This window comes from Vidua chalybeata, chromosome 2 (assembly GCF_026979565.1).
Source record: "Vidua chalybeata isolate OUT-0048 chromosome 2, bVidCha1 merged haplotype, whole genome shotgun sequence".
NCBI lineage: Eukaryota > Metazoa > Chordata > Aves > Passeriformes > Viduidae > Vidua > Vidua chalybeata.
The window spans coordinates 10,617,130-10,644,949 of NC_071531.1; the positions used below are offsets into that span (position 1 = coordinate 10,617,130).

General features: G+C 35.2%; 1 protein-coding gene across 3 annotated transcripts in view; it reads left to right on the plus strand.

Moving 5' to 3' along the window:
* The window catches only part of DMD (dystrophin), a 567,421-nt gene that overhangs the window by 277,695 nt on the left and 261,906 nt on the right, over window positions 1-27,820 (plus strand). For all 3 annotated transcript variants that reach the window (XM_053931535.1, XM_053931545.1, XM_053931553.1), the window contains 2 exons: window positions 4,036-4,153; window positions 23,937-24,148. In XM_053931535.1, coding sequence (XP_053787510.1) covers window positions 4,036-4,153; window positions 23,937-24,148 — 330 coding nt within the window. The remainder of the gene's footprint in view (window positions 1-4,035; window positions 4,154-23,936; window positions 24,149-27,820) is intronic.

A 27,820-nucleotide genomic window follows, 5' to 3' on the forward strand; every position in this document is an offset into this window, starting at 1 on the left:
CCTGTTTCAGTTTTTCAGTTTATTTTTTAGCAATTTTTATGCAAGTTATTTCAATTGCTGACTTGAACAATTTGTTCCATACCTCAACACCCATTTTGTGTAAGAAAATCATAAAAGTTAGGAACCTGAAAATTGGATTTTTCTTTTGAGCAGCTGCAGTCCGCAAATGTGGAAAGATTGTTAAAAGTGAATAGCATCACTTTCTAACAAACTCTAGGTAGGTTGCATGACTGTATCTCATTACTCATTATCATGCATTACTGTGCTATCACCAAGCATCATTATGTTGGCAATCATAGATATATGGAAGAAAAAGAAAAGCTCTTTTGGGATTTAAAGATGTGTTTGTACAGCTATGCATGTCAGTGGTCGTTCACTGCTGACCTACTCATGTGAAGTTGCATTTATAATTAAACAACATTTCCTTATTAATGTTCTGGAGAATGTGTTTTTGTACCTTTACAGAGCACTAGAAAAGTGTTGGCAGAGACAAATTGTGTGCAAAAGAATTTGTTTATTAAAAACCCCACAACTTTTAGTTTAACTGACTCCCTAAGTCATTGTGCTTGTACTTTTGGTGACCTAATGGGAAATGGATAGATTTCTGTTTCATTTATTTTGAAAGTAGTTTAATTATAACTTTCATTTCTGAATTACCCATTTTTATATAGAACATTTGTTTCCGTATGCTGACATTCCAAATCAGAGGCATCTGGTCTGTTGCATCTGCTGTGTCTCCACCAGGGTGCCACTATTAATGAGTTTTTATTCCTATGGCTGTTATAACAGTAACTTCTAATAGTTTCCACTTAGTTTTCTGTTGAGGATCGTTTTACAATCTTAAATACTTGGCTGAATTAGTAAAAGTTTTTAAAACTATCTCCAGATATTAATTGCTGCTGATTTTGGTTTTTAGGGGGTTTTGCTGTTTGCTTTAGATCATCCAGCTAATACTTTAAAGCTATTCCATTTTAATTTTTCCCAAAGATCATACTTAGTGATCTTTTAGTTTGTATTCTTCAAAGCACTGCTCTTCCTAGCATAATTAACTGTATTTTTATTAACCCACAAAATCAGCTTGTATGATCAGTTTATCCAGTCACAGAACATTTCTCTGAATATGATAACACTTGAAGTGGAGCTCAAGTTTTGTTGTTTATTTTCATGCTACAGGATCACAGGAAGAGTTAGAAATTATGTGTTTTCATAGCTACTTTTATCCAAGTTTCCATCGGGGTTTGGTACATACACTGTAGGTACCATGTGGAATATGTATTTATGAAATCTTTAAGATTGTACAAACTGGTAAAACTAGACCAATAAACATTGTAACAATTTTGTAATTGTTATTGGTAAAATTCTACTGAATAAAATAGGACATTGCTTGGGTAAAGTTCTCAGACACTTTGTAAAATCAAGGGAAAAATATATTTATTTGAGAAATCCTGATTTTTCTAAGAGTAAGAAAAGAAATCTGTTTTATAATTATGTATTATTGTCTTATGAAAGTCTAAGAATCTTCAGATCTGTTTATAGTATTAAGAGTTTAAGAGTATCCTTCTTGAATTTTCAAAAATACACTCCTGTGCATCCAGAAGAAAATAATTTTATTCACATGAAATGGTAGAGGGAAGTCTGTCCACACAATCCATACAGGGATGAGATTTTTATATCCCCAAGGGAACAGCAGAACTAGTAAGAGTCACTTTAAAGAGGCATTTCTAGTTTTCCTGAATGTCCAGTTCAGGAATTTCAGATGAGTCCTGGGGGTAAATCCTTCTGTGAGCCCTTCGGCACAGATCAGCTCCATTTCATCATTTTGGTACTGAGCAAATCCTTTCTGAGCTGTCCTTACCTAGTGCTTCATTTCTTACTATATGAAACATGTAACAGCAGCTTTCTTTAGTAGTGGTAAAGCCACAGCATTTAATGTCTAGTTGGAGATTCAGGCTGGATCAGATAAATCACTCTGTTTGTGTAGTCCGGTATAAAATTATATTTAGGAAACTTTAGGGAAGAGAGTCACTCTTGGCAAAAGATCTTAGAATGTCTTATTTTGCTTTTCCTTCTCTAAACATTTCTAGGTAGGGAAGGAGAGAGAAAGGGAAGCCACAGAATTATCTGATCCTGTTGTATGTGTTTTAGTTTTCTTCTGCACCATCCATTTTGGCAGTATATATAATACAGATGCTGTTTGACTGCACTGGGACTGCTTTTCCTATTGTAAAATTCACGTCACTCATTAACTTGTCTTTTTAGAAAATGGAGTTTAGAAGGCACATAGATATCTAGAGATAGTAATGGTATCAGTAGATTTTATTTCTCTTACTAAGGAGAGACTTCTAATGAGAAATTTCTTCTTTGCTTTATTATGCAAGCTGGTATTTTAACTGAATGTCTCTGCAATTCAATCAGTATACAAGCTAAAAAATGCCATCCAAGCTTCTGGGTATGACTTTAGAAAGCCAGTTATGATAGATTTTCAAAGACCTGATACAGAAGTTAAAAGCAAGAATTTCACAGGGTGTAGCTAGATGTGTATCTTGAAAATTACCTTTTTTTTTCCTAAAGAGATTGTAACTGAACAAAATGAAACTCTGTGGAGCTTTTAGTTTGCTTTGTATAGTACATGCTTTAGTTGCTGAAAGCTATATTCTTATGCCCTTTTTTTAATCTTATTGAACAGAAAATGGTATTAGGTCTTTATTTCTAACCTTCAACTGTAGTCTGAATTTGGAGGGTCAAATTTAAGATCAGACTCACAGGTCTTTTCTATCTAGAACGGTCAGTGAATAATAGCTTTTTAAAACCAACTATGATTATTTAGAACAAAAACATTTTAAGGAGAGGAGACTTTTAAGACAATAAAATACTCCAGACACTTTATCAACAGGCAGGTTAGAATGCTAACAGATTATCTAACCAGTGACTCTGTAAACAGCCTAAAAAATAGAAATCCTTCTCTGGCCTTTGTTGCCAACTTGATATCTGTTAAAGTCTACCTACTAACTGTCTGATGGCACACTGCTCTGTTCTGATGGCTAAAAGTTACACACAGAATAAAAGTAATTTATAGTTCATAGTTTTGTAATAGATATTGCTACTTCTAACGCCTAAGAGTGGGAAATCCAATGAGTATCTTTTCTGGAAACTCCACAATAGGTAGCTGAAGTGTCTGAATTTGGTCAGTCTTCTAAAGACACACTTGGATGCTTCTTATCTGAGAAATGGTGGTACTGATTCCTTGTTTGCTCTTCCTTAATCGTTTGAAACAAGTTAAATATGTACATAAATCTTATATGCCTTACTTTCCTTGAGTTTTCATTTTCATTTTATCTAAAACTATTGTATTTTAGTTTTTATTGCCTTTTAAATACCATGAAGTTCATCTTTTTCCCCATGAGAAAGAAACTCTAAATCCACTTCTTACTTTCTAGTCAGATTGTCTGGGCTTTATATATTGGTTTGAATAGCATATAAATTATTGTGAGTGTTAATTATTTTTCAGCTAGGTAAGGGCTGAGGACAGAAAAAAGTGACAGTGACAGCCTTACAATGGCTTTTAACCAATAGACAATAATTAAACAGTCATGAAATATTAAAAAAAAACCCACAATTTTTTAGAATTCATGAGCTAAAAGGAAAAGCCTGCCTAATCTGGCAAGAATATAAACACTTATATCTTTTTTTTTTAAATACACAGTAAAATATCAGATAATATAGAAAAATAGTCCCCTTTTATATAGCTTTATAGAGGAGAATATCTTATCCTGCATAATTTGAGGTGTTAAAAATGTAGGACTATTGCTACTTTGTATTTAGTTTTACAGGTTCTTTAAAAATTATACTTGGTATTTTTAAATTAATAACAACAATATTTAGGTGGTCTAGACCAAATTCTTTGTGTTATTTGAAACATCAAACAATCTTTTTGCTTTAAGTCAAGTTTGCACAAAAAAAGTCCCTATATGTGGTCTTCTCAAAAGCTCTTTATGCTTTTTTCTTTATTTTATTTTTGAATTTGTGTTCAACTAGGCAATACTACAGGATCTGGAGCAAAGACGTCCCCAGCTGGATGAACTAATAACTGCAGCACAAAATCTAAAAAACAAGACAAGCAATCAAGAAGCCCGGACAATAATTACTGACCGCAGTAAGTAGTGATTCTGCTACCATATGGCATTTCAGCAAACATGGAAAATTTTGTCCTATCGTATAAGCATAGCATTCTGCAGATACTTTATGCCTTTGCCAGGAGAAGAAGAGTTCCAACAGGTGACAGTTCTCACACAGCTTTTCCAAACTGCATGTAGAAGAAATGTCAGTGAAAATCAGTGATCCCATATTTCAGATTTTCACTGCAACTTCATATTGCTTGTCTTCATAGTGGAAGGACATTGTAAAAATGTAGAATGTGAGCACTGAAAACAAAGAACTACATTTATTTTTACACAAGGAGAAAAAAGAAAGAGTTCACAGAGTATAGCCACAGGCTTGTAAGAAGCTTTCAATTCCATCCCCTGTAGTACAGCTGCAGGCTCTTCTTTCATCTCCCCTCAGCTGACGCACAAGTCTGATGATGCTCTGCATTACACTGTATTATTTCTTCAGTGCTGTTTTCCCTTTCCAGATTTAACCAGCTAGCTGTGCCTAAGGTGGAAAATTAGTAGACTAAATTTTAGAAGCAGCCTATAGAAGACAGAGTGTTGTCACCCTTGAAAGCTTGCATGTCCTATATCCCTCACTATAGGATGAAACACAATCCCAAAGTTATTTTATAGAAGCAGCCCTTGTGGTGGACTGCTGTATATCTTCAGTTATTATCTCAAGTTCTCAGGACTAGAAACTAAGAAAAAATTGATTTTTTTATGGTCCTCAAGGTCTGCTATGGAGCTTAGAGAAGATCCAGGCCAAGTGCTTTGTCTGTGGACAGAGAAAATTTATTTTAGGTAGATGCAAACTGTTCTGTATATCCTGGCCTGGAGACCAGGGCTTGCTTCCTGAAACTGATGACTGTCAGGGTACAAATGTAGGCTAAATTTTTCTATCCCCATAATTACAAACCTAATATATCTATATACTTATTATCTCTTTCTTTTTATTCTATCAGGTATGTACATTCCATACTATGTTCAAATCAAAATGCATGTTTGTGCTACATTGTTGTTAGTCACACATATAAATGCTATTTAAAGTATATCCTATGTGCAATAACATTCTTAAACTGCTGTTGAAATATGCTACATAGAAAATGAGAAGCTTTATGTTTTAATTAAAATTTGAGCAGAAAGGGATAGTGCTTATTTATTACATAAGAACCTGCTCCTGTTGGACATGCAAATTGATTTTCGAATCACCTGCTCTTTTGAATTGTGTACATATACTTTAACTTTACATGTTATGTAACATAAATGCTTATTCAAAACCAACACATGTAGTACTCCCATCAGTATTTTATACTATGTTTTAATTTTTAATTGTGAGACAAGTCTTCTGAAGTTAAGAACTGTAGACTTCAAAACAATGCAAGCATAATTCCTATATGCTCTCATATGAATTGTATGCATGACTAAATTTTGTTCTGTTGGAAAACTGCACTTCACTTTAAGTGAATTTGCCGATTAAGAGAGATTAAATGCTTCTTTCTCATACAGCAAAGGAAAGCAGCTATCAGACTGTAAATCATGAAGGACTAGCTCAACTATATTACCGATTGTATTTGTGGCTGGTAGTATGGCAAATACATTTTACATGATGATTTCTTAGTTTTTATCCATAAAAAATAAAAAATTATCCATTAGTTTTGAACTTTAAGTGCCAAAAATTAGTTTTACTGTGATTTAGGAAAAAGTTTTCTATGCTGAAATTGTCAATATCCTTGTCTATGAAAGTGCAACTTATGATGCAGTAGATACAGGTCATGTCCCCTTATATACTTTTAAGTACATATTGGAATATGATTGGAGCCATTTTTGGTCCAGTTTTGAGAGGCAGCAGCCTAGATCCATGAAGATTTTTCATATTTATTTAGTTTCTATCTGGGCTATTCTAGTAATACCAAACACTACTTAGGGGGTATTTATTGCTTTTGGATATTAAGGAGATCATGATATTTCTGGAGGACACAAAGATGCTAGGACTGTACAATGTGACAAACAAGGTATTTCTGAATATTTGCCACATATGACTCTCATCTAAAGTACTTATTCTAAATAACAACAGTAATTTTTATATTTTTAATTGCTTGATTTTTTTTTCTCCTTGTGCATCATATGAAGAAGATGGAGGTTGCTCTGTTTGGTTTGAGTTAGGCCTGCTGAATACCTGTATAGACAGGATCCACTTGTTCTGGCTGCAGCTGCCTCTGTAGTTCACCTTCCCCACCCCTTTACAGTGCTATCCTCTCCTGAAATAGGGAGCCTCCTTATTCCCAGCCCAGCTGGGTGGCTCTAGCTGTGTGCTCTCACCTACTGCACTCCTGTCCTGTACAGTGCTCTCATCTACTACAGGTGTTTTGCCTTGTCCTTCAGCTCATACTGAGTTCAGCCCAGTGTGTTGTCCCCAAGTCCATTCCTGGGAACCTTGTTCACAGCCAGAACTGAACCCTGTGTTGGAGAATCTACTCCACTTGCTGAGCTTTGTGTATTCCTTGAAGCTGTAGGGAGTGTCCACTCCCTCATACCTGTACCTTGCACCAGGGTCCTCCTGCAAGTCCTCCCTTACTACCTCATCCACAGACTTTTTCCTATTTCCCTCCCTCCTCATAAATACAGATAGGTTACCATGGTTATGTTTTAGCAGTTATGAGTACACATTTGATCTGTTCTGTTTCATGACCTGTTCATTGACACATTTGTGCTCCCCTGCAGCAGCTGTGTACCACCCTCACCAGCAGCCTTCTGTAATGTCACAGTGCCAGGGGCCAAAGCCATCAGATCCCATCACGAATGAAAGGGAGTGATGGGCTGCAATGGGTCTTCATGTGGGAGCTGATAGACTTGACTTTTTCTAGTGCAATCCCTGGGCTGAAGTACAGCATCTCACACTTTGGGATCAAAAAGATGAGATGAGCTAATTTGTATGAAGAGGTTGTTCAATCACCTGGCAAATATCACTGAAGAGATATATAATAAATAGTAAATGAGACTCAGGTACTCTACAGGAGTAGAGTTAGCTGTATTCTTCATCACAGGATGGGTCAGTGTGTCATCAACTGAAATTAAACCCTGAAGGTTCTGGCTTCTGTGCTAACATTGCTAACTCCTAAGTCACTCTTCTTGAAGAAATATCTATGTTATGTTTATTGAAGTTCAACTTTGAAATATATTTACAAACATTATTTACATTTTAAAGTATTTTTTTTAAAAAGAACAAGGTAAACATGTTATACAAAACTTTAAAAAATCAAAAGACAGTTGTTAGAAAATGTCTATGATGAATTGCAAAAGAATTCTATAATCATGAGATCATTTTCAACAGAGTTGTCATAGTATTGCATAGATTCAGTCTGTCTTATGAAGTAAAAGCAGTAGTTAAAGATAAGCTCATACAATTGCATTATTTCCTATGAACATTTTTCTGCACCCTTCATTACCTACATGAAACTGCTGGATCTATTCTACATGCAAAGACCTTGGCTCTATAAAGTAAAGCTTGTGTTATGTTTACATAATGTTATATTTAAATCTCTGTGTATTCTATTTAAATCATAGTTTGTTTACAACTTACACACTCAAGAATATGTAAGAATAATAATTACATTGAGGAAGAGCTGTGGGAAAAAGCAACATACCTCTCTGCTCTTTTAATGTAGAAGCATTCTGTTCTAAGAGAACCATATGCTGTGAAATAACATTTTTTCTCTCTATAATGCATCACAGCTCAAAAACACTTTGCTTTATTGCTGCTGAAAATGTTGCTTCTTTAAAGTGAATGGGTTTATAAGTAATATTGAATTTTAAAAAGTAATTAAACTTTGAAAATTCCTTATTTTCTATCAATCTTTATGTATGAATACACAAAGTCGGTAAGAAGTCAATATAGAAATACTGGGAGATAATAAATTTACAGTCTCACAATCAGAAATACTAAAGCAATTATAAAGACTGTGTTAGATCTTGCTAGTTCCTGGAAATATAAGAAACTTTAAATAGCAGGCCTTCCTGCTGCTGTGTTCACACATGTGCAAGAGGTAACAGTGCATAAACCTTCTGTGGTTTTACTTTGTTAGTAATTTACATCCCAATTTTGTAATGTGTTTTCTGGTTGTGTAAGTGATCAAGGAGGTATGGAAATCCATATTTATAAAACAGTATGAAGAAATAATGTCTTAGTAACAAAGTAAACTTCCTTTTCAAACTATAAACCAAAGTAAAACATATTCCTTTAGCAATTTTGTGAAATTTATTGTACTCTCTTGAGAGGTTAGTTAATTAAATTTGTAAATAATAGCAATAAGTACAAGCATTTCAAAGAAGACTATTTTGATAAAGAATTATACTTTGGGACAAAATTATTCCTTTTGAATTTTTTTGGACAGTTTTAGAAAACAAATTCACAAATATATGAGTAATTTATAGATGATGTCTTTAGAAGAGGTATTTTGTTTTTGTGGTTTGTTGTTTGTCTGTTTTTTGTTGTTGGCTGGTTTTGATATTTTTGAAGAAAACCTATATGCTATAATTGGTTGTTAGCAGAACTGCATTTGAACTAAACTGGAGAGAGTCTGAAAGTCTCTGAGCCACAACATAAAAATGCCTTTATTTAGTAGTTTGCTGTATTTGACAGTTTTACGGCAAAATCATCAACTTGCCATCACTTTCACAACAAAATATATAGAAATTCCACAGTGAATTACAACTGCACTGCTGTTCTCGACATCTTAATAAAATAGCCATTTCCACTGTACTGCCATCCATGTGGTTTTCTCTTAGAGCTGTTCACTACAAATGATGAGTTTACCACTTGAAAAAACTAATTCATACATCCTGTAATTTGTCATCCAGTAGCAAACCCCTAGCTGCCAAGACCAAAAAAGAAAAGTGTAACAGAAAACTGTATTTGTATACAGTTTTGCAGTTATCTTCTTGATATTTTTAAGCTGAATTACTGAATAAATCCTAGTTGTCTATTCTCTGAATTCCACATATCTGAAGAACATTTCAAGAATTTGAATTTCCTATGTCATATATATGCAGTTTATTAATCATCCTGATGTACCAGTTTACAGCTGACAACTTGTTTTTCCCATGAGAACTTTACGCCCATAGAAGCAAAACGAGGGAGAGACAGTTGTTTTTTAACAAAATGTCAATAACAAGATAAAACTAGAACTCTGAAAGGAGTAGAATGGTACTGAGAAGAGTATAGAGTTTGAAACCTGTTCCTTGGTGCATGTTTGCTGCTGTAGGATCTGTAAGAGAGTCATGGGACATCTTAAGAAGGAGTAGGAAGTTATTTTGGAATACTGGGGAGAGTTGCCCTTTAAGAATGGGTGATAACATGCCCCAGAAATGTTTGAATGACTGGGGAATCCCAGTTATGAATAACTTCTCAGGCTACATATGATAGAATGTGGTTCAGTGCACAAAGGGGCAAGATCTCAGCTGCCTGCTTCAGGTGTTGTAGTCCTCCCAAAAAGGCTTTGAGACTAAGGATGACTATTCTTCGCTTCGGGTTATATTCTTCAGCAGGAATGGAACAGATTTTTTGGTAGCTCCAGAGGTCATAAGTGTATTAAGTGATGTCATTGTTGGTGGATTTCTTAAGAAAGATAATTACAAAACTTCATGTCGGTCATAATTCATGTGGAACTGGCTAGTTCTGGGCCAGATATTTCTAAATAGGTAAGAACACAGATAAGAACAGAACAGATAAGTTTTATGCTGCTGGAAATCAGTCTGTGTTGGAAGACAGGCACACTGGATTGCTGTGATGTATAGAGACACTTAATTGTGTCCAAAGTATGTCTTAGCAACAGTTTGTCTTCTGTCCTACAGAAGCAGAAGGGTTGATCAACTCTCTCTTGAGAAAACTATGATCACAAAGGGAGTTCTCACCCAACTGTGAACTCGTGAATAGTGAAGGCAAAGTCCAGTGAGGAGTGTAAGGCTGTGCAATGGGGGAAGACCTTTCAGTAAAAGTGATATTAAATACTTTTCTTAAAAGCCTTTAAATAATTTCAGCTAGGCCCAAAAGAGTGAAAACAAACAAACAAAAGCCATGAACAAACCACCCAGAATAAGGACAGTATGATTTGGTAGGGAGATGTTTCACATTAACAGTTTACACTTTGTGGTATGATGTGTATGATGGTTCTTCAGGAAAGCAATCACTGAGTTATTTTAGAGATTTCAACATATTTAACAGTATCTAATGTGAGGCTTCCTATTTACAGCATTACAGAAAAAAAAAACTGGTTTTGATTACGTTGCATTTCAAAATTGAATTCATTCTCATTTTTGCAAATGTTAATTAACATTTATTAAAATACTTTAAAAATTGAAAATAATAAATGCTAAAGAGGTTTTATTCCATCTTGTCGGAAAAAGTAGAATGTTCCATTGACTTGTGTAGTGGCCAGATAATCAGAAAGGAATGTTTTCTCTCTTTGATACTGGAAAGACTTGGTCAATTTGCAGTGTTAAAAGGAGTAATGTAAATCTTTGCCATCAGCAGTGAAGATGCTGTGTTCTAGTGGCTCCCCATAAATGGTGATTTTTGTGAGTGAAGTCACAGGTGGAAAGCTATGGAAGTCCTTCATCCTTGAAAGCAAAGTCAGGCAACAAGTATTCCTGCTCTCATGTAGCTGGAACAGAACCTGCCACCCAAGTGCAAATATGGACTAGGGAGTAATTTAGTTGTGTCTGTAATTTTAATCAGTAAAAAACCAGGCAAGGTAAGGATAAAAAATTATTCCAGGATAACCTGAGAATCCATTATACACATGGTGAAAACGCAAGACCTTATTGGTAAAGTGGACAACAAAGCAGGAATTGTCAGTTCTTTTTTTGCAATCGATGATTATATCCAAGGAACTCTTGCCATTCTTAATTTTTCTTCATAGAAGAAGTTCCCTGCCAAACACTAAGCACTGGCTTACCCCTAAGCCTCAGATCAGTTGTATGATAGTGTATGGATTTGTTTGTTTGTTTTTGCCTTTAGACATCAATGAAAATATAGTAAGAGAAAACTTCTTGCATCACTAGAAGTTAGAATGACCTCAATTTAATTTCCAGATCTGCTACAGACTTTATTTATAATTCCAGAAAAGTCTTTTAGTTTCATGTGTTCAGGTCTTTATCTAGTTAAGGTGGGCTAATATCTATTATCCCAGCCTTTCTCTGCCATATCTCTTCAGAAGACTAGATTTTTCCACCTGTTTTGTTTGAATCCAACAAACATAAGTGTTTCCTGTTTTGGTCCCTGATTTAAGGCAGCACTGTGTTAGAAATAGTAGCTTGCACAGGACATTTTAAATTTAACTAGAAGCAGACATGTAAACAGTAAAAATATCCATTTCATTTTTACCTTATTCATGGTGATACAAACAGACAAGCTATGCTCATGCAACAACACATCAATCAAAATGAAAATAAATGGAAATAAAAATGAATTGTTCAGAAATGAAGTTTTGAAAATGTGATCAAATTATTTATTCACTGACAGATGGATGGGCAATATTTAATGTCCACAGTTATTTTAAATACCATGTCGAAACAGTATATATTCATTTATACCAAACCATAATTTTCTGTAGTAAATAGAGGTCAAACAGGAAACAGAGGTCCTGCTCAGCAGAGATTACAAGCTAAATTTAAATACCACATAATCAGCCATATCAGGAAAATGCAGGTTGTGGTGTACACTGTGTCCCATCTCATTTCCTAAAATGGATGCAATCCACGAAGAACATATATTGGAACATGCAGTTGTTCTCAGACAGTCTAGTTAAGCATCCTGAAGTATGTTTGGCCTAAGGATTTTACTTTGGCTATCCTCAATATAAATTTATCATCATTTTAGTTTTGCTTGAGTCAGGAATAAACTGAAAACAAAACCAGTGTTTTACACAGCCCCAAAGCTCCTTTGCAAGTCCAACCTGAGTAAATACTGGTTTCATTTGTGTGAGAGAGGTCTTAAGACTTTGGTGAGTGGTTGCACCAGGTGGTAATTGGAGTCTGTTTTGTATACGAACCATCACTATGGTTACTTATGAAATACTGTAGGTCATTCAAAGAATTTAAGTTTATTACTGGCTTCAGGACCAAATGGTCACTCTGAGACTTTTCAGTCTGTGTTTGGTCAATAACAGTGGATAGTTTCAGCCTTTATCATACCAAAAAGGGGTGAAGGAGAAAAACCAAAACAGTTCTGGAGACTAGGTACTTCTATTTAATCTTTCTTATCAGCAAGTCTATTCCATAACAGGTGAGAGAATGACTCAACAGAGGACAATCCCTGCTTGAGTAACAGCAAAGGAGGGTGGATAATGAGTACTCTGATATGTGGTGAGAAAGTGGTGGCATTTGGGCCTGGTAAAACCTAGAGCTTAAAAGAGAATATTTAGGAAAAAGATCTATTTTGTTATATTTTAATTGGACGGGAACTTGTGTACAGTCGAGCGAACGCCTATGCTATGGAAATTTTTGCTGGAAGTGTCAGACTGTGTTTATGTCTGCTTCATCATCTTAAGTTTAGAAATGACTGTCGTATTTCAGAGCAAGGGATGTAATAATTTTGCAGAATATTCATTACAGTCTCTCTGCATTCCTGTACTTTTGACACTTGGCTTTCTTCACTACAGCATAATATTAGGATGGCAAAAGTAATGGTTTCATCTGTTTGTTGGATAATTTTCTTTGCTTCATTTTAGGTAGTTTCCCGAAAGTATAGTAAAATGCAGAATAGAACAGAACAGACTATTTCAGTTGGAATAGACCTACAGTGGCCATCTAGTCCTTCTGCTTGACCACTTCAGAGCTGATCAAATGTTAACACACTTTTAAGGGGTATTTTCCAAATGCCTCTTAAATGCTCGCAGACAAGGGGCATTCACCACCTCTTCAGGAAGCCTCTCTCACTATCCAGCCTCCCTTTCAGTAAAGAAATGCTCTCTAATGTCCAATCCAAACCTGTGCAGTGTGTTAGGTTCAAAATTTGCTGAGTTTAAGCCATATCAGAATAGTGGCTTTGAAGTGTTTGTCTAACAGACAAACAGAGTGCCCACACAGTGTCTCACCAATGTTTTGATCTGTGTTAGAGTACCATAGAGAACATGAACAAAGTGCTGATGTCTGATTAAAAACACCCAGAGCAAACACAACACCTCAGACAAAAGAAACCGAATAGTAAAAGGCAAGTTATCATTTCTTTATGTCTTTCCTTTTCTCAAAATTGGTGTAATTGATACTTTTTTTTCCTTTATTAGTTAAAATATTGCACTAAGATGACAGATATGATACCTTGTTGCTTGGGGTTTTTATGCTACTGTTTATGTATCTATTTAGTTATTAAGGAACAAATAAGTGTAGTTTCATACCAAGCTCCAAAGATTAAGACCCAGTTTATGTGACCTTGAGAACTAGTCCTTTAAATTCAGAATACGAAAACAAAAAATGTTACTTGGGTTTTTTTTCTGGTATACTCCTATGCTTGCAGAATTGTGCTCCTTTTATGTTCAAATACCAGTATTTTTGTGATGGGACCCTCATTTTCTAATCAACAATTAATTTTAAAAATATGAGCATTGTAATTGACAGAGAAAGCTCAAAATATTTGAATGTTATGGAATTTTCAGAAGAAATATCTCTTTCTCTTGCTGTGTATATTACTTCCTTAGTTGACTCTTGGATATTTACTTTGAAGTGCATTAGTCATTTTAAGTGTGAAATTTAACTGCTTCTCTGCTTTATACTTCAACAAAATTGAAATTAAGAATTTCAAGTGTTAGGAAGCTGAGATTATCTTTCTTTTCATAAAAAAGTATGGATTAACCACTATCAGACTGACAGCACTTGTGGAGTACTTAAAAAATTGGTGCAAGTGTGGGAGGGAAGAGAGAATGGGACAGTTCCAAGAACTGTGGAAATGTCAATCTGAAAAAAAGCAGGGGCCCCAAGCAATCTTTGGAAATAGTTCAAAATTGATGCAATTTATCTAAGACTGTGATTGTAAATCCAAGGAAAAAAAAAAAAAAGTAGATTTTTAAAATGTTCAGTCTTTTGATATCTAATGCTTTTCTTCTCAAGAAGATTATTGTAAAATAATTATTTTACCCAAATCACCAGGATAATTCATAATCTATTGTGTAAACTTGACTTTCTTTGGAGTCTATAAGCTTCTGTCTGTCAGAATTTACAGTCAGCTGTCCCTGAAAATAGATCATGGGTGAAGCTGTAGATCTGGTATTGCACTGCACTATTAAGTGCTGCATCCAACTGTGGGGTCCCCAGTACAAGACAGACATGGACTTGTTAAAGCAGGTGCAGAGGAGGCCGTGAGGGCTGGAGTACCTCTCTAGGAAAACAGTCTGAGAGCTGGGATTGGTTATCCTGGAGAAGAGAAGGCTTTTGGGACACCTCACTGCCACCTTTCGGTTCTTGAGATGGACTTTTTATAAGGGCAGTAGTGATAGAACATTGAGAAGGGCTTTAAACTGACAGAGGGCAGGTTTAGATTGGATATTAGGAAGAAATTCTTTACTGTGAGGGTGGTGGGGCACTGGGACAGGTTGCCCAGAGAAATTACAGATGACCCATTCCTGGTAGTTTTCAAGGCCAGACTGGGTGGGGCTTTGAGCAACCTGGAAGGTTCCCTGTCCATTACAGGGGGTTGGAACTAGGTGATCTTTAAAGGTCTCCTCCAACTCAAACCATTCTGAGTATGTGATAAGAAATTGGTAATTTGTAAACAAAATAAATTTATATAGTTTTCAGTTTCTCTTGTGAAATGAAAAATTGTTAACTCAGATAGGACGTACTGTTAACTCAGTACAAAATACCTGAAATTTATGTTTGAAGCTGAATATAGAAATATTTTCAAAGAAGTACTATTATTTCTTTCCTTTCAATTAAGTTCTTGCTCATTTGAAAGTTTGCTTTGCTTTGAAAGGAAATATAAAAGTCAAAGCTGGTGTGGTTTTGATTTGCCACACTGTTTTTTTTCCTCCTGATGTATGCATGGCTTATTTTGGATACTGAGCTCAGTACCATTATCAGCACCCAATTTTCTGTCACTGTTGTGTACTAGAGGAGCTCTGGAGTTGTCTCCCAGCTGACCCTGGTAAGAGTTGTGTGCTGTGGAGGTGGAGTGATTTGGTAGTGTCAGAAGAGACATAGGAAAAGATCCATGATAGTCTGTGCTTGTTTTTGGTTTTTGTTTTGGTTTTTTTTTTTTGTGGAAGAAAATAGAAATATATACAGTCTTCAAAACTTTGCTTCAGTAACTTGGAACCTGATAGCTGAATTATCAAGTCAATTTTATTTTGCTAGTTATTTTCATTCTCTTAACATCTCCCTAAGTCTTGCTCCTACACTAAGAGCTGGATCTATTAAATCAAAGCCAAAGCAAATCAGTCTACAGAATAACAAATGCAGATATATTTGGAAAGCAAGTCTCAGCCCAAACTCAGTAGGAGGTAGTAGGCTGATGACATTAGGAATATGCAGTGTAAATATGAATGTATGATAGCAACACAAAGTTATGTGGTACTAAGAATTCACAATTTCACTGCTTATACGCCTCATTAGGTAGGTAATGAATTTCACACATTTCAGGACTTAAACTACCCAACCTATCATTATGTTTTTGCATCAGTAAGTCTATGAAAGCACCAGTATATGAAAGCTGATGTACTTAGTGATGCTAATAGCATTTTTGCTTATGTTCAGAGAAAGTAAAATACACTATCACTAATTTAATATCCCATTTTTAAATACAGGCACAGACATTTCTTTTGAAATAAATATTTTGTAGACAGGTTGATTATTACAAAAGTAATCATGCATGAACACAAATTAGATACATAACCATAAATTATTTTCCTTTTAATATCTTGAGTGACCAAAATCATAGAAAAAAACCCAAACATACATTTGGGCAAAGATAAATACTAAAGTATCTAGCTGCCTCTGATTACCCCTTGCAATGAAAAAAATACAGAAATTAATGCTTTTTTTCCTTATTCAGTTCTTTGAAAACTTTTCTCTACATTTTAAACAGGAGCAATTGGATTACCTACATAGTCACTCATCTAGTTAATCAGATTAGTGTTAATCCTTTGGCTTTAGTTCGGGGTACTTCCCATCAGTCTAAATATCATTTCTAAATCTAATGAAAGTCTTCATAATTACATTATGAATATTTAAGAAAGCTAAATCCAATAATGCAGTAAATATTTTCTACATGCAACAAAGGAAAGATAATAAATCAAACATTTTGAAAGATGATTAAATCATTCCATCAAGGAAACTTGCTGTTTTTTTTCAGTTAGTACAATGTTACAGTGAAGTTATATTTTTATCTCATCCAAAGGAGAGAGTTTCTGTAGAAAAAGATAATTTAGTTAACTTCTAAGGGCATGTCCATATGCATCCTGGTTCTGGGGCTGTGGAAGAATCATTGTTGACTCTGCCAGAGTAGTGAGATATTAATTTTGTCAATCCATTTCTCCATTAATGCCCTGTTCCTAAGGATCTGGTGGCAACAGAGAGGTATCAAAAGATCATTCTCTAATCTCTCCATCTCCCTTGTCAATAGTTTGTGTATATGTAAATACATTTACATATGCATTTATATTTATATGTATACATATTTTTCTAGGTTTCTAGCAAAACTACACTTAGATTTATTACCTGTTTAATACTAAATGCTAAAGAATCCTACATCTCTTTAGGGTAAGTGTTTCTTTCTCACATCAGAATTTTACAGACTGTATGACATTTTAGAATGCAAAGCAAATGGTCTTCCACATTGTGCATATCATGATCTGTTCCTTTTCTCATTTAGCAAAAAAATTATCATGAAAACTTCATTTGAGAGGTGATAAATGTTATATCCATGAATACTTCTGTAAAAAGTTGAGAAACTGGTGAATGCTTTCTGAGGGACCTGTTTTCCAAATAAAAAACTCAGTTGAGAAACTGGTGAATGCTTTCTGAGGGACCTGTTTTCCAAATAAAAAACTCAGTTGAGAAACTGGTGAATGCTTTCTGAGGGACCTGTTTTCCAAATAAAAAACTCTTGCATGCCCTTCTCAGTGCTCAGTCATGGAAGTTACTTTTTCTTTGGCGTAAGAAACTAATTTCTTTAGATGTGCTACCAGCTTAGTCTGGTCTCTAACTCCCACTCTCTATAGCAAGGTATAAAGCATGCTTAACAGTGTTGGGGAATTATTCACTTGGTGCTTAGCAGAAACCACTTGACAGTTTTCAGTTCAGTCTGTTTGATCTGACACTTCCAAAGGAACAGAGTGACCTTCATTAGTTTGAACATGTGGAAGGGTTTTTTAGATAAAAGAAAATAAGCTCTGCCCTAGTGAAACAAAACAAAATTAAATCAGACTTGCAATAGTTGGAAATAATTACCCCCCAAAAGTATCAAACTACAAAATAAGATTATGACTCTGTGTGTTTTAAAGAACCCCAAGCACATAAAAATTTGTTGAAATCCCTTATTGCCTGTCCTTCTTAAGCTCTGAGAGGGCAGGGAAAGTAATGTTCTTCCCCTCTGGACTTTCTTGCCTTGGTGTGTCAGGTGCATTTTCATTGCTCTTCATGACCCCCAAAAGACAGGTAAAGGCTCTGAGTGCTTCTTCTTCCTGGTTTCCTTTGCAATACCTTTTATTTGTTCATTGAAACTGTAATATTGGGCGATAGTATAGATTGCAGGTTGTTCCTTTTTCCCAGGTATTATTTATTCACTTGTTTAAATGCAGCTTAGTTTGAGTATATACTTTCTGGTTTGCCTAATTTTCTGTAAGAATTGGCTTTTAAAAAAATACGTCATTATGTGTTAGGATACTTTATGATAAGGACTAATATTTTTATAAATACCTTAATATATTAATGGTGCATCAAAGCTACATCTGACACCTTAATGGCAAAAATGGCAAACTTCACATTAGGGTTGATATTCTATGCTGCCACCCCAATGTTTGGGGTTTATTGGCTAAATCCTCTCATCACTTTATTGTCCACTAATGCATAAAATATCCTAGATGACACATTATTAGTGTTTTTCCATATGTACATTAAACTTTTGCCATCAGTTCCTAAGGTCATTGTTTAAGAAGTATGACTTTTATAAGCCATTGGAAAAGGTCAAGAGAAATGCTTCTCTCCAAGGAAAGCTGAAGGACAGCTGAAGCAAAAATCACCACCTGAGCAGGCTGGCTCCAGCTGTTCTCTGCTGGGTTCTGTGTCCTGTCCAAATCCATAATGATACAGGCAGCAACTTAGGGAATAATTGTCCCTGTAACTCCTTAAGTACTTCAGCAATTAAAAAAGAAGCGTTTTAAACTTATCCTCACTTGACTGTATCTACCATCCAAAGATTCTCCCAAGGTTCTCCCTAGGTGCTCCCTAGGCCAGTCTCACAGATTCAGATTGTTCTTAAGAACAGAGACAGCATCCTTTTGTCAAAGGATGTTGTATGATAAGTTTTATCAAAGTGATTCCTCTTTGAAAAATAAGACTCAAGTCAGACACCTCCTGTTCTGGAAGTCAGGAGAAGAGAAAGTAGAGCACTTACAGCAAGACATAATTGACAAATGGAGAATTTAAAATAAATCTTTTCCTGGTTTAAGAAAAAAAAAAAGTGTTTCACCAATTTTCTTAGAACAATACAATAATACAAAGCAAGGAAACCACAAGATAAGACAAAGTTTAAGCGATATTTTAGCTGTGATTCCACTTGTGTTGTTTACAGAAAACTGAGCCAAAATTGAAAAAAAATCAGAAAGTCTTACATTTAGTCCATAATGCATTCTTTCAGAATGGTCTCGTAACCCTATAAAAACATCTCTTTTTTCCCTCACAATTTGTTTATCCCTATTATGTGGAAGATTATACTGATTAGTGGAAGAAAGAGAAAACTATAAAAAAGGTGCAGTAACCTAGAATATTTATGTTTAGATCCATATTTTCTAGTTTCTCCATCATGTCTCTCATAAAACCTGCTCGCTTAAAACTCTGAGGACTGAAAAAAACTGTAGTGTTGTACAGATGCAAAAGTGTAACAACTAAATTTAATATAGATAAGTAAAAAGCAAATGAAGTAAAATGAAATACATAACAATTAACTATCCAGAACATTCAAAAAAAAGTATAATATTGGGCTGCAAGTCAAACAAAAATTAATCCAACCTGAAAATCAGTGCATCAGCACCTTTGATAACATGGATTAATACTGGCTATAACTCTGCTGTTCTCCAGTTACATTCTGCAGCAGATCAGATTGTATTAGTCCCTTTAGTCTTCAAATCTATGAAAATACAGTGAAAAAACTGCTTTTATAGGAAAATGTCAATATATTGACAATAATGCTTTTGAGAAGAAGTCTCCTACAGTGCAAAATTAGTGTAGTTTGTGTAATTTTTGGACAAGGAAAGTAGAGGGTTTCTACCACACAAATTCTTTTGCTATTCACAAAATTATTCACTTTTTTGGAGGGTGTACTAGATTCAATGGAATTAACAAACTGGCATGGAACTAATATTTTTTTCATCTTTGCATAGGCCAAATATGGAATATGTATGTTCTAGTAATATGAACATAATTTCTCCTGTGACTGATAGCTTCTTCTCAGACTCCTTTTCTATTGTTTCCATTGTAGTTATATTATAAACAGCAGAGAGTAAATTATCTTACTAAAGCTATATTTGTCAATAAGAGAAATTGATAAAATGGCATGAACATTTACCAAAGGAAAACAAATTAATTTTTGTTTGTTTCACTATAATGAGTAACATATGAAAAAACCTATAAAAATATTTGTTAATAAAACCAAATTTTAAGGATGCAGTCTCCTTCACTCTCCTTCACTAAGAGTGTTCTTTCCTTGTATATGAAATTAATTATAACCAGATTGAAGAGTACCTGTCTTGTGTCTGATTATTTTAGATGCTGTTTTCTGCTTTGTTGTTGTTTATAGTAACTTGAGTTCAGCAGAATTTCTTTTGTGCATGTTAGTATATAATCACTATTGATCAGCAAGGAAATAGTAGAGATAGGAAAAAATGAAATTGAATAGCAACCTTGAAATTACATACTGGCAAAATCTCACCATGTCCTAAGTTACTCATTTGAAGGAGTTCAGTGTTGAATTGGGAATGGTTGGAACCATGCTGGGACACTTTGCAGTAAGCACAAAAGTTGTGTAGGTGAAGTACAGTGAGGACTTCTGCTGTAGCACTGATTGGGAAATGAATGGGAATGAGTTTTCACTACAGGAAATTACCTGTTGTATATACTTTTTCTTTCTGACACTCAGTTTAGATTTGTCAATTATTGTTGTGGTTTTATAGTCATGTAAAACTAGTTACTAGTAATGCATGTGGACACATGCATTAATAAAATATTTCTTTCATTAAGGCTTTAAAGAAAATTCTGTCTTGATTTTTCCAGATTGCACCTTTGCAGTGAGTAAAAATCTTCTTGAGATAATTGTTAATACTGATTCTTACAATAAAGATATTGTACTATTGTCAAATTTAGGAAAAGGAAGGAAAGGAAGAAAATGGGATAGAGAAAGGACATGCCACACTAAGAAATAAGACACTGGGCTTTGAAATGTAGAAGGTACAGGACTTAGCTGTAATGAACAATGTAAACTGAGGTGCTTCAGAAACTATTCAACTATGGGGAAAAAAATGACTTTTGTCATTGACTGAGATTCCTCTCTGCTGTCTTATGAAACACTCTTAAATTTATCTTATTGATAAACTTATTCCCAGAGGTACCCAGTCAGAAAAAGCTTTTTATATGTTCCAGTACCCTTGCACAAACCATCTATGATGTTTACAATTTAAAAATTGTCTACTACTGTCCAACATGATTTAATAACAATTCTCTGACCCTTCTCATCTGCAGTCAGTAACTCATTAGCTGCAGGTAAAGGGGTTCATGGGTTCTTGGGTCCTTGAGGTCAGTTCTAACACAATATGTACTCAAATTACATTTTCTGAGCTTTTTTTGGCATAAATCTAAGTGGCATACATCTTTTGTTCTAAAAAAATGAACATGAACAAAATACATCCTTAAGAGACATGGATTTATGCTGTGGTTTTCATTTTGGAAGTGAACCTCATATTTTAAGTTTTAGAGCCTTGGGGTTTTTGTTATTCAAAAGTCGATCAAAGTCGATCAAATGGGAGCATAATTTAGAAATTCCAAATATAAAGTAATGAAGGGATTTTTATGTTGCATTAAATTAAATTATATTGTCATAGTTATAAAGGCCTCTCTAATAAATTATTTATATATCTTTTATCCTAAATAGTACTTCACTTTTTTGTATACTTTACTTTAGAAAAGCCAGATTAATTATGTAGATGGCATGTTTAACCACAAGTGAAGTACTTTTTTAATTGGGTTTGATCACATACTACTGCAAGAAAACAACATTTATTTTTGGTGGTTTTTGTTTGTGTGTTTGTTTGTTTTGTTTTGTTTTGCTTTGCTTTGTTTAGATTGCCTACTGACTTCCTGAACTCTTCAATTCCAGTCTGTAATAAAACAAAAGTAAATATATATATATTCATATGTATATATTAAAAAAAAAAAAATATTGAGGGAGCTAAGCCAAGTATTTTCACAGGGAAATGGGGAATGATTTTCATCTATTTGGAGCTTGTGTATTTATAGTCACTTGTGCAAATGTGCTCCTGGGATTTCCTGAATGCAGTTTTCATTATTCATTGTCCTCCTGGGTGGGAGGTCATCATGGAATCCCAGGACTGTGGTATCTGATGAGAAACTCAGTCTTGCTGCAAAAAGCACAGTCCCTGGAGGAGTACTGCTAAATATCTTACTTACATACTAACCTTATGAGACATTATGGAAGCAATACATCTATAAATATTTTGATTTCAGGTGATAAGAAAGATCAGCTTTTCTTATTAAAAGCAGCTCTTATGAAAAATTGATATAACTGTAGATCCAGCTTTCCTTTGAAGCAGAGGGTTTTCATTCATTTCTTAATTATCTCACCCCTGCCAAAAAAAAAAAACATCAAAAAGCCCCTCCAAACTACCTCCACCAGCAAGGAAACTTATAATAAAACAAAAATGGGTGGGATTTTTGTAGTTTGTATTTTCTTTTTCATGGGCAGCTGACACAAACAAGCTGTTATATTTCTGTCTGCAATGTACCAGAATCTCCAGTTTGCCCGGAATCAGAACATATTAATGTCTCAGAGTCAAAGGGGCAAAGTAAAGATTTGCAAGAAGTAGGTGGCAGCTGTTGCTAGTGACTGTGGAAGGTGTTTAGGCAGTCTTTGTCCCTAAGGCTCCAGCACAACCCTTGAGGCACATACTGTAGCAATAGCAGGGAGATTTTCCTCAAGCAGCTCACTTCTGTTATTCACCCTTCCTGAAGTCTACGGCCTCTTTGTTGTTTCTAGTGTACTCTAAAGCTCACATCAGAAATCCTCACCCAGAGAGGGCACAGAAATGAGTTGTTTTGTGACATGAGTGTACAGCTTCCTAAAATGAGGGGTTAGATTGGCTTCAGATTAAATTTAAGCCTTTGTGCCTTAGGCTACACTTGCTGTGCTCTGATGGTGCTTTATGTGTTCCAGTTCCAGTTCAGTTCCTGTTGCTTTTCCTTTGACTTAAACATGCTGCTGTGTGAGCTTACCCAGTTCTTCTCCCTAGGCTTCAGCAGGGAATGCTGAAAGGTTTTCTTCTCTCTCTCTCTCTAAACCTCAGCTGAGTCCATGGAAAGATCTTTATCCTTTCTTCTGGAAGAAGGAAAAGCACTGATAGGTAGAAGTCTCTTTTCCCAGTTGGACCATTTCTCATCCATATCTTTAGGCTGCATCATCCTGGAAATAGCCTTGCAGTGAGAGATGCAGTGTTGGAACTACCAGTCAATGAATATTTCAACTGCTGTCTGATTACTTGAGGAATCTCAGTTCCCTTCCCTAGAAGGCCTCTGAATTTGCAATGTAGTGAATGAAAAGCTTTTTCCTTCATGCACTGCACAGATTTTATTGTTTGTGGAGTTTGGATTTTTTTGCTTATATTGTCTCAAGCTCCAGCTGCTTGGACAACTCTGTCTATTGGTGTTTTTACGCTACTATGGACGAGCCTGGTGCTGGACACTAGCCAACACTTATCAGTGGTCTTAGTGATTATAAAGTTTCCAGAAATCACTTTTCTTTCAAACAGTGGATAAACCTCATTGTTATTTTATATTTACTGTTAGCATATGAGCAAGTTGTTTAGCCTTTGCAGTTTGCTAATATTTGCCTTAATGAAATAAGGAAGCACAGCCATTAATTATATCTTGCAACAACTCTCTTACTAATATTACTCTAGTCCCTAAAGGACTTTTTCTTCAGAAAATCTTAAACCTTGTGTTGGTTTCTTAAGAATGAAGGATTATTGCAGACATTTTTTCTCAAATATGGTCCATATTTCATAGGGGTTTTTGAAGCATGAACCTGTCATTCCTTGCTGCATATGTATTGAAATATGCTGTGTGTCACAATTCCTTACTATGTGACCCAGAACAGTTTATCTGTTTTTTTTTTTTTTAAACTAAACTTCGAATCAATTGCAGTTTAAAAGTACAGAAGTTTTCTGATATGGCCAGTTCTAGAAAGATTTTAATACCATTTTTTCCTCTCTTTAAAAAACACAATTAAAAAAAAAAAAAAGAAAGAAAAGAAAAAACTTTTAATTCAGCTTCTGTTTTTCTTTTGTGTTTTACCAGTTGAAAAGATACAGAGCCAGTGGGATGAAGTGCATGGATACCTCCAAAGCCGGAGACAGCAGCTTCAAGAGATGCTGAAGGATTCAACACAGTGGCTGGAAGCTAAGCGAGAAGCTGAGCAGGTTCTGGAACAAGCAAAAGCTAAGCTTGAGTCATGGAAAGAAATTTCCTACACTGTGGAAGCTTTGAAAAAGCAGAACACAGAACTTAAGGTCACTACTGAGTATTAAAATATTTCCATTTGAGTTAATGAAGTCATTAAACAAAATGTCCTCTAACTGTTGTCCTCTAACTGTGGACAGTGTTGCAGCATTGCAAAAAGTCTTTCACAGCAAATTACAAAGAAATTGACATGCAAAGTCTAAAATTAGTGTAGCATATTCCTTGAATATGAAATTGGTCTTAACAGTCATAACAAATAGCTGGTTGATCTCACAGGAGGATTACCTGCCTTCTTAGCACAAGTATTTCACATCTGTTCAGCAGCCTCAGAGCACTGGTACTGCAGACTGGGAAATTCTGTAGTACTGATATGGCTGTCTATGGCTGTCTGCACTGCTAATGAAGCTGTACAGGTTTTCTGGAAGTAGTTGAGAAAGCAGGAAAAACACAGCTATAGCAAACTAAATGGGTATATTTTGGAAATCAAGCATTTTAGATTTGCCACAAGATAATCTCACCAGCTTCAACCTTGACAGGGTTATTAACTGGAAAAAAAAATCTGAAATGGCTGCTCTTGTGATTTTACCACACATTGCCACATTATGGTGCTTCAATGTGTTAACTTATGTAGCTGAGCTGTACCTCAGAAAATATTCTATTGTGTCAGTTTTGAAGTTTCTTGTAATAGAAACAGTCATACTTTGGTGAGATTCTTCATGAATAAATTTTGAGAGTAGCTGTTTAAGATTAATAATATTTCATTTTCTAGCTGGGGAAAACGAAGGTTGAAATCAACCAATTGATCAGCCTTTTTAAGTGACTCCTGCCTCTATGGGAAAAGAGTAACACAAGTATTTTGTGATATATTCTCCTCTCCTGCCCACCAGATTTTTGTAGGTTTTTTTAACTCCTACCACTTAAATTTTAGTTAATGTTTGTGTACTTAGAGCAGTCCTATTTACACAGCTGAATGGTAATGAACTGCTGTGAAGAGTTTGTGGGTTTAGGTACTCATCAACTGGTTTTGCTGCCAGAGAAAATATATGTAGAATTTTATGATTGGTTCAGTTATCTCCATCAGCAGTTAGTTATTGCATTTAGAATTAAATGCAAAATCTGTTGGAGTTTTTGCTTCCTTTTTTTTTTTTTTTTTTTGCTTGCCTGTAAGAAGCATAAAAATGTTCATCAGCCCATTGTTTTATGGCTGAGCTGAGGTTAAGTTATCTCATTTAAGATTGTACCAAAAGGTCATTGCTTGGGAAGGGTAGATTATGGTAAACAAGGGCAATCACTCACTAATGTATTGGAAAGAGTTATAGATCATGTGTAGTACTGTCATTCAGCATAGAGGATTCCCATTTGTCACTGTCTTCCTGCAGAGATACAGCCCTGGCTTCTGCCCAGTTTTTGTTTAAAAAAAAAAGGAAAAGCTTCAACATAGTCAATGTCTTAGCTCTGCAAAGACTCAATTAACAAAAAAACAGTTCTGTGCAAACACTGTCTTATGTCATAGTATTGGAGTGTCTTATGTTTCAAAAACAAATTACTTAACTAGGAAAATAATTGAAAAAATTGCTTTAGAAATTGATTATTTGTCCACTTTTTTTTTTTTTTTTTGCAAGAGTATATGAAGTTGAGATGATGTCCATCTAAGAGTGTTTGCTTTATGAAAAAACTTTGGGGTTGTTTGGATCAACATTAACCATGGAGAGAAATAAGAACATGCCATTCTTCTCCTTCACCCCCAGAGTTCTAGAGAAAGAATAATAGTGTACTTATTCACAGAATGCATCTCTACCTATAAACAGAGATTGGGAATGGAGACCTGCAGATTCTTTTGCCTCTTATCTTACTTGGGCTCTCTGTATCCTCAGCCATTCCCACCAGTTTGGATCCAATGAGATGGATGCATTGTGTCAAGTTACAGACATTAACCTATGATTTTAATTTCGGTGTCTCAGCTAGTCCATCCTAATTTGTGCCCTCCTGATGATGTGAACACCAACAATCTCTACTCTTCTGGTGTTGTTAACTTTCATTTATTTGGTTTTGCCTAGCCTTTCTTCCTCAAGTCTAGAAGAAATTCATCCCTGTGTTAGAGAATGGGGAGTAGGAGGTGTGGGGGAATTTCTTTTCCCCACCCCCCCTTTCTGTGTTTCTATGCAAGCCTTCCTAGAGGAATTATCTTTGTCTGCCAGTAATTCCTATTGTGTCAAATCCTTCATCAAATTTTCTCAGATGTGACAGCATCAGCTGTTATGTTCATGCTTGAAATAAGGGGTCATGAAGTCTAAGGAAAATGGAATTTTTTTCTTGAGTTAGCAGCTTTATGTTTCTGCTGTACAGTATTATCTAAACTGAAGACCCTAGAAATACATCAAGTTCTCAGAATAAATGCTTTCCAGGCTTCTGTGCCAAACACATATATTTTGATTTTGTCCCCTGAAGATGTACAGTAAGTGGGCTGTCTCTTGGCTTGCTGTTAGACTGATGAAGAGGAAGCAGTGATTTCTACTCATTTGCTTTGAGGGAAAGAGAGAGGTCAATGCAAGACTTAATAAATTCTTCAGACTTATTAATTTTGTCAGCTTTGTATCTCAACACAGCTTGGTGTGAGAAAGTAGTCACCAAGCATTCTTCTGAGTTGCTTGTTAAACATTGTAGGTCTGCCTAAAGAGAGCTGAATCAATGTGTAAGTTTCCTTCTGCTCTAGGGGAAATTTTAGTCAGTGCTTGTGTTGATGCATTTCTGTTAGGGCAACCTAATACATGAGTACATGGTAAACTCAGTAATACCAGTCTCTTGATTATTATTTTTTACAATGCCAGCATAAAACAAAAATCTATAACTTGCTTGTATTTGGCCATTAATGTTTTTAAAATAATTTTAAAATTTTGTTTCTGATATTTAAAAAATAAAAGTAATCAGGTGCTATAGCTAATAATTAAAAATATTAATAATTTCAATCAGAAATTAATTCAGATTAATTTGCCGACAATTACAGCATTTTTTTTCATTCTGATTTTTTAAATTTGGTATTGGGGTACTAAATTGGTGTTAGGTGTGGGGAACCAATATATGGCAATCTGGCAATGAGAGTCCTTACCCATTAAGCCCTGTTTTTTATTGTTCATTAAGTGATGACTGCAGATGGTTAACTCAGCAGGCTGAAGGTTATAGGTGTATAAATAGTACACAATCACACCTCAACTCCTTGCATCAGCACGTCATCAGAACATAAGCTAATGTAAAACTAACCTTTTCTTAATAAGATACTGAGCTTCTGTTTGAAAGAGGAGAAGAAAAATTTTAAAAACCACCAAAACCCCAAACCAAACCAAACTGCTAGAATTGCCTGCTCACTCCGTGGCTCCTTGCTTTGGTAGGACCTAGTGAAGCATCTTTTCTCCCTCTGTGCAACTTCATCTGGGATAGTCAAAGTGAAGAGGAAGAAGACTCAAAAGGGACTCAAAAGGCTAGGCAGCCTTCCACTGGCAGAGCCCAGGGTGTGAACATGTCCTGAATTTGTGGATAAGGCTGAGGCTGCCTTTGCTTGCCTTTGACAGTTTCTTGCAGGGTAGTAACTTACTAGGGACTCTTTTGCCATTCCCTGTGTTCCAAGATGAAGAACAAAATCAGCATTTTGTGGGTTTTTATTATTTCAGGGCTGACAGTGTACTGCTTTGATTTCAGTGAAACAATTAACAATTTATTTCATGTTA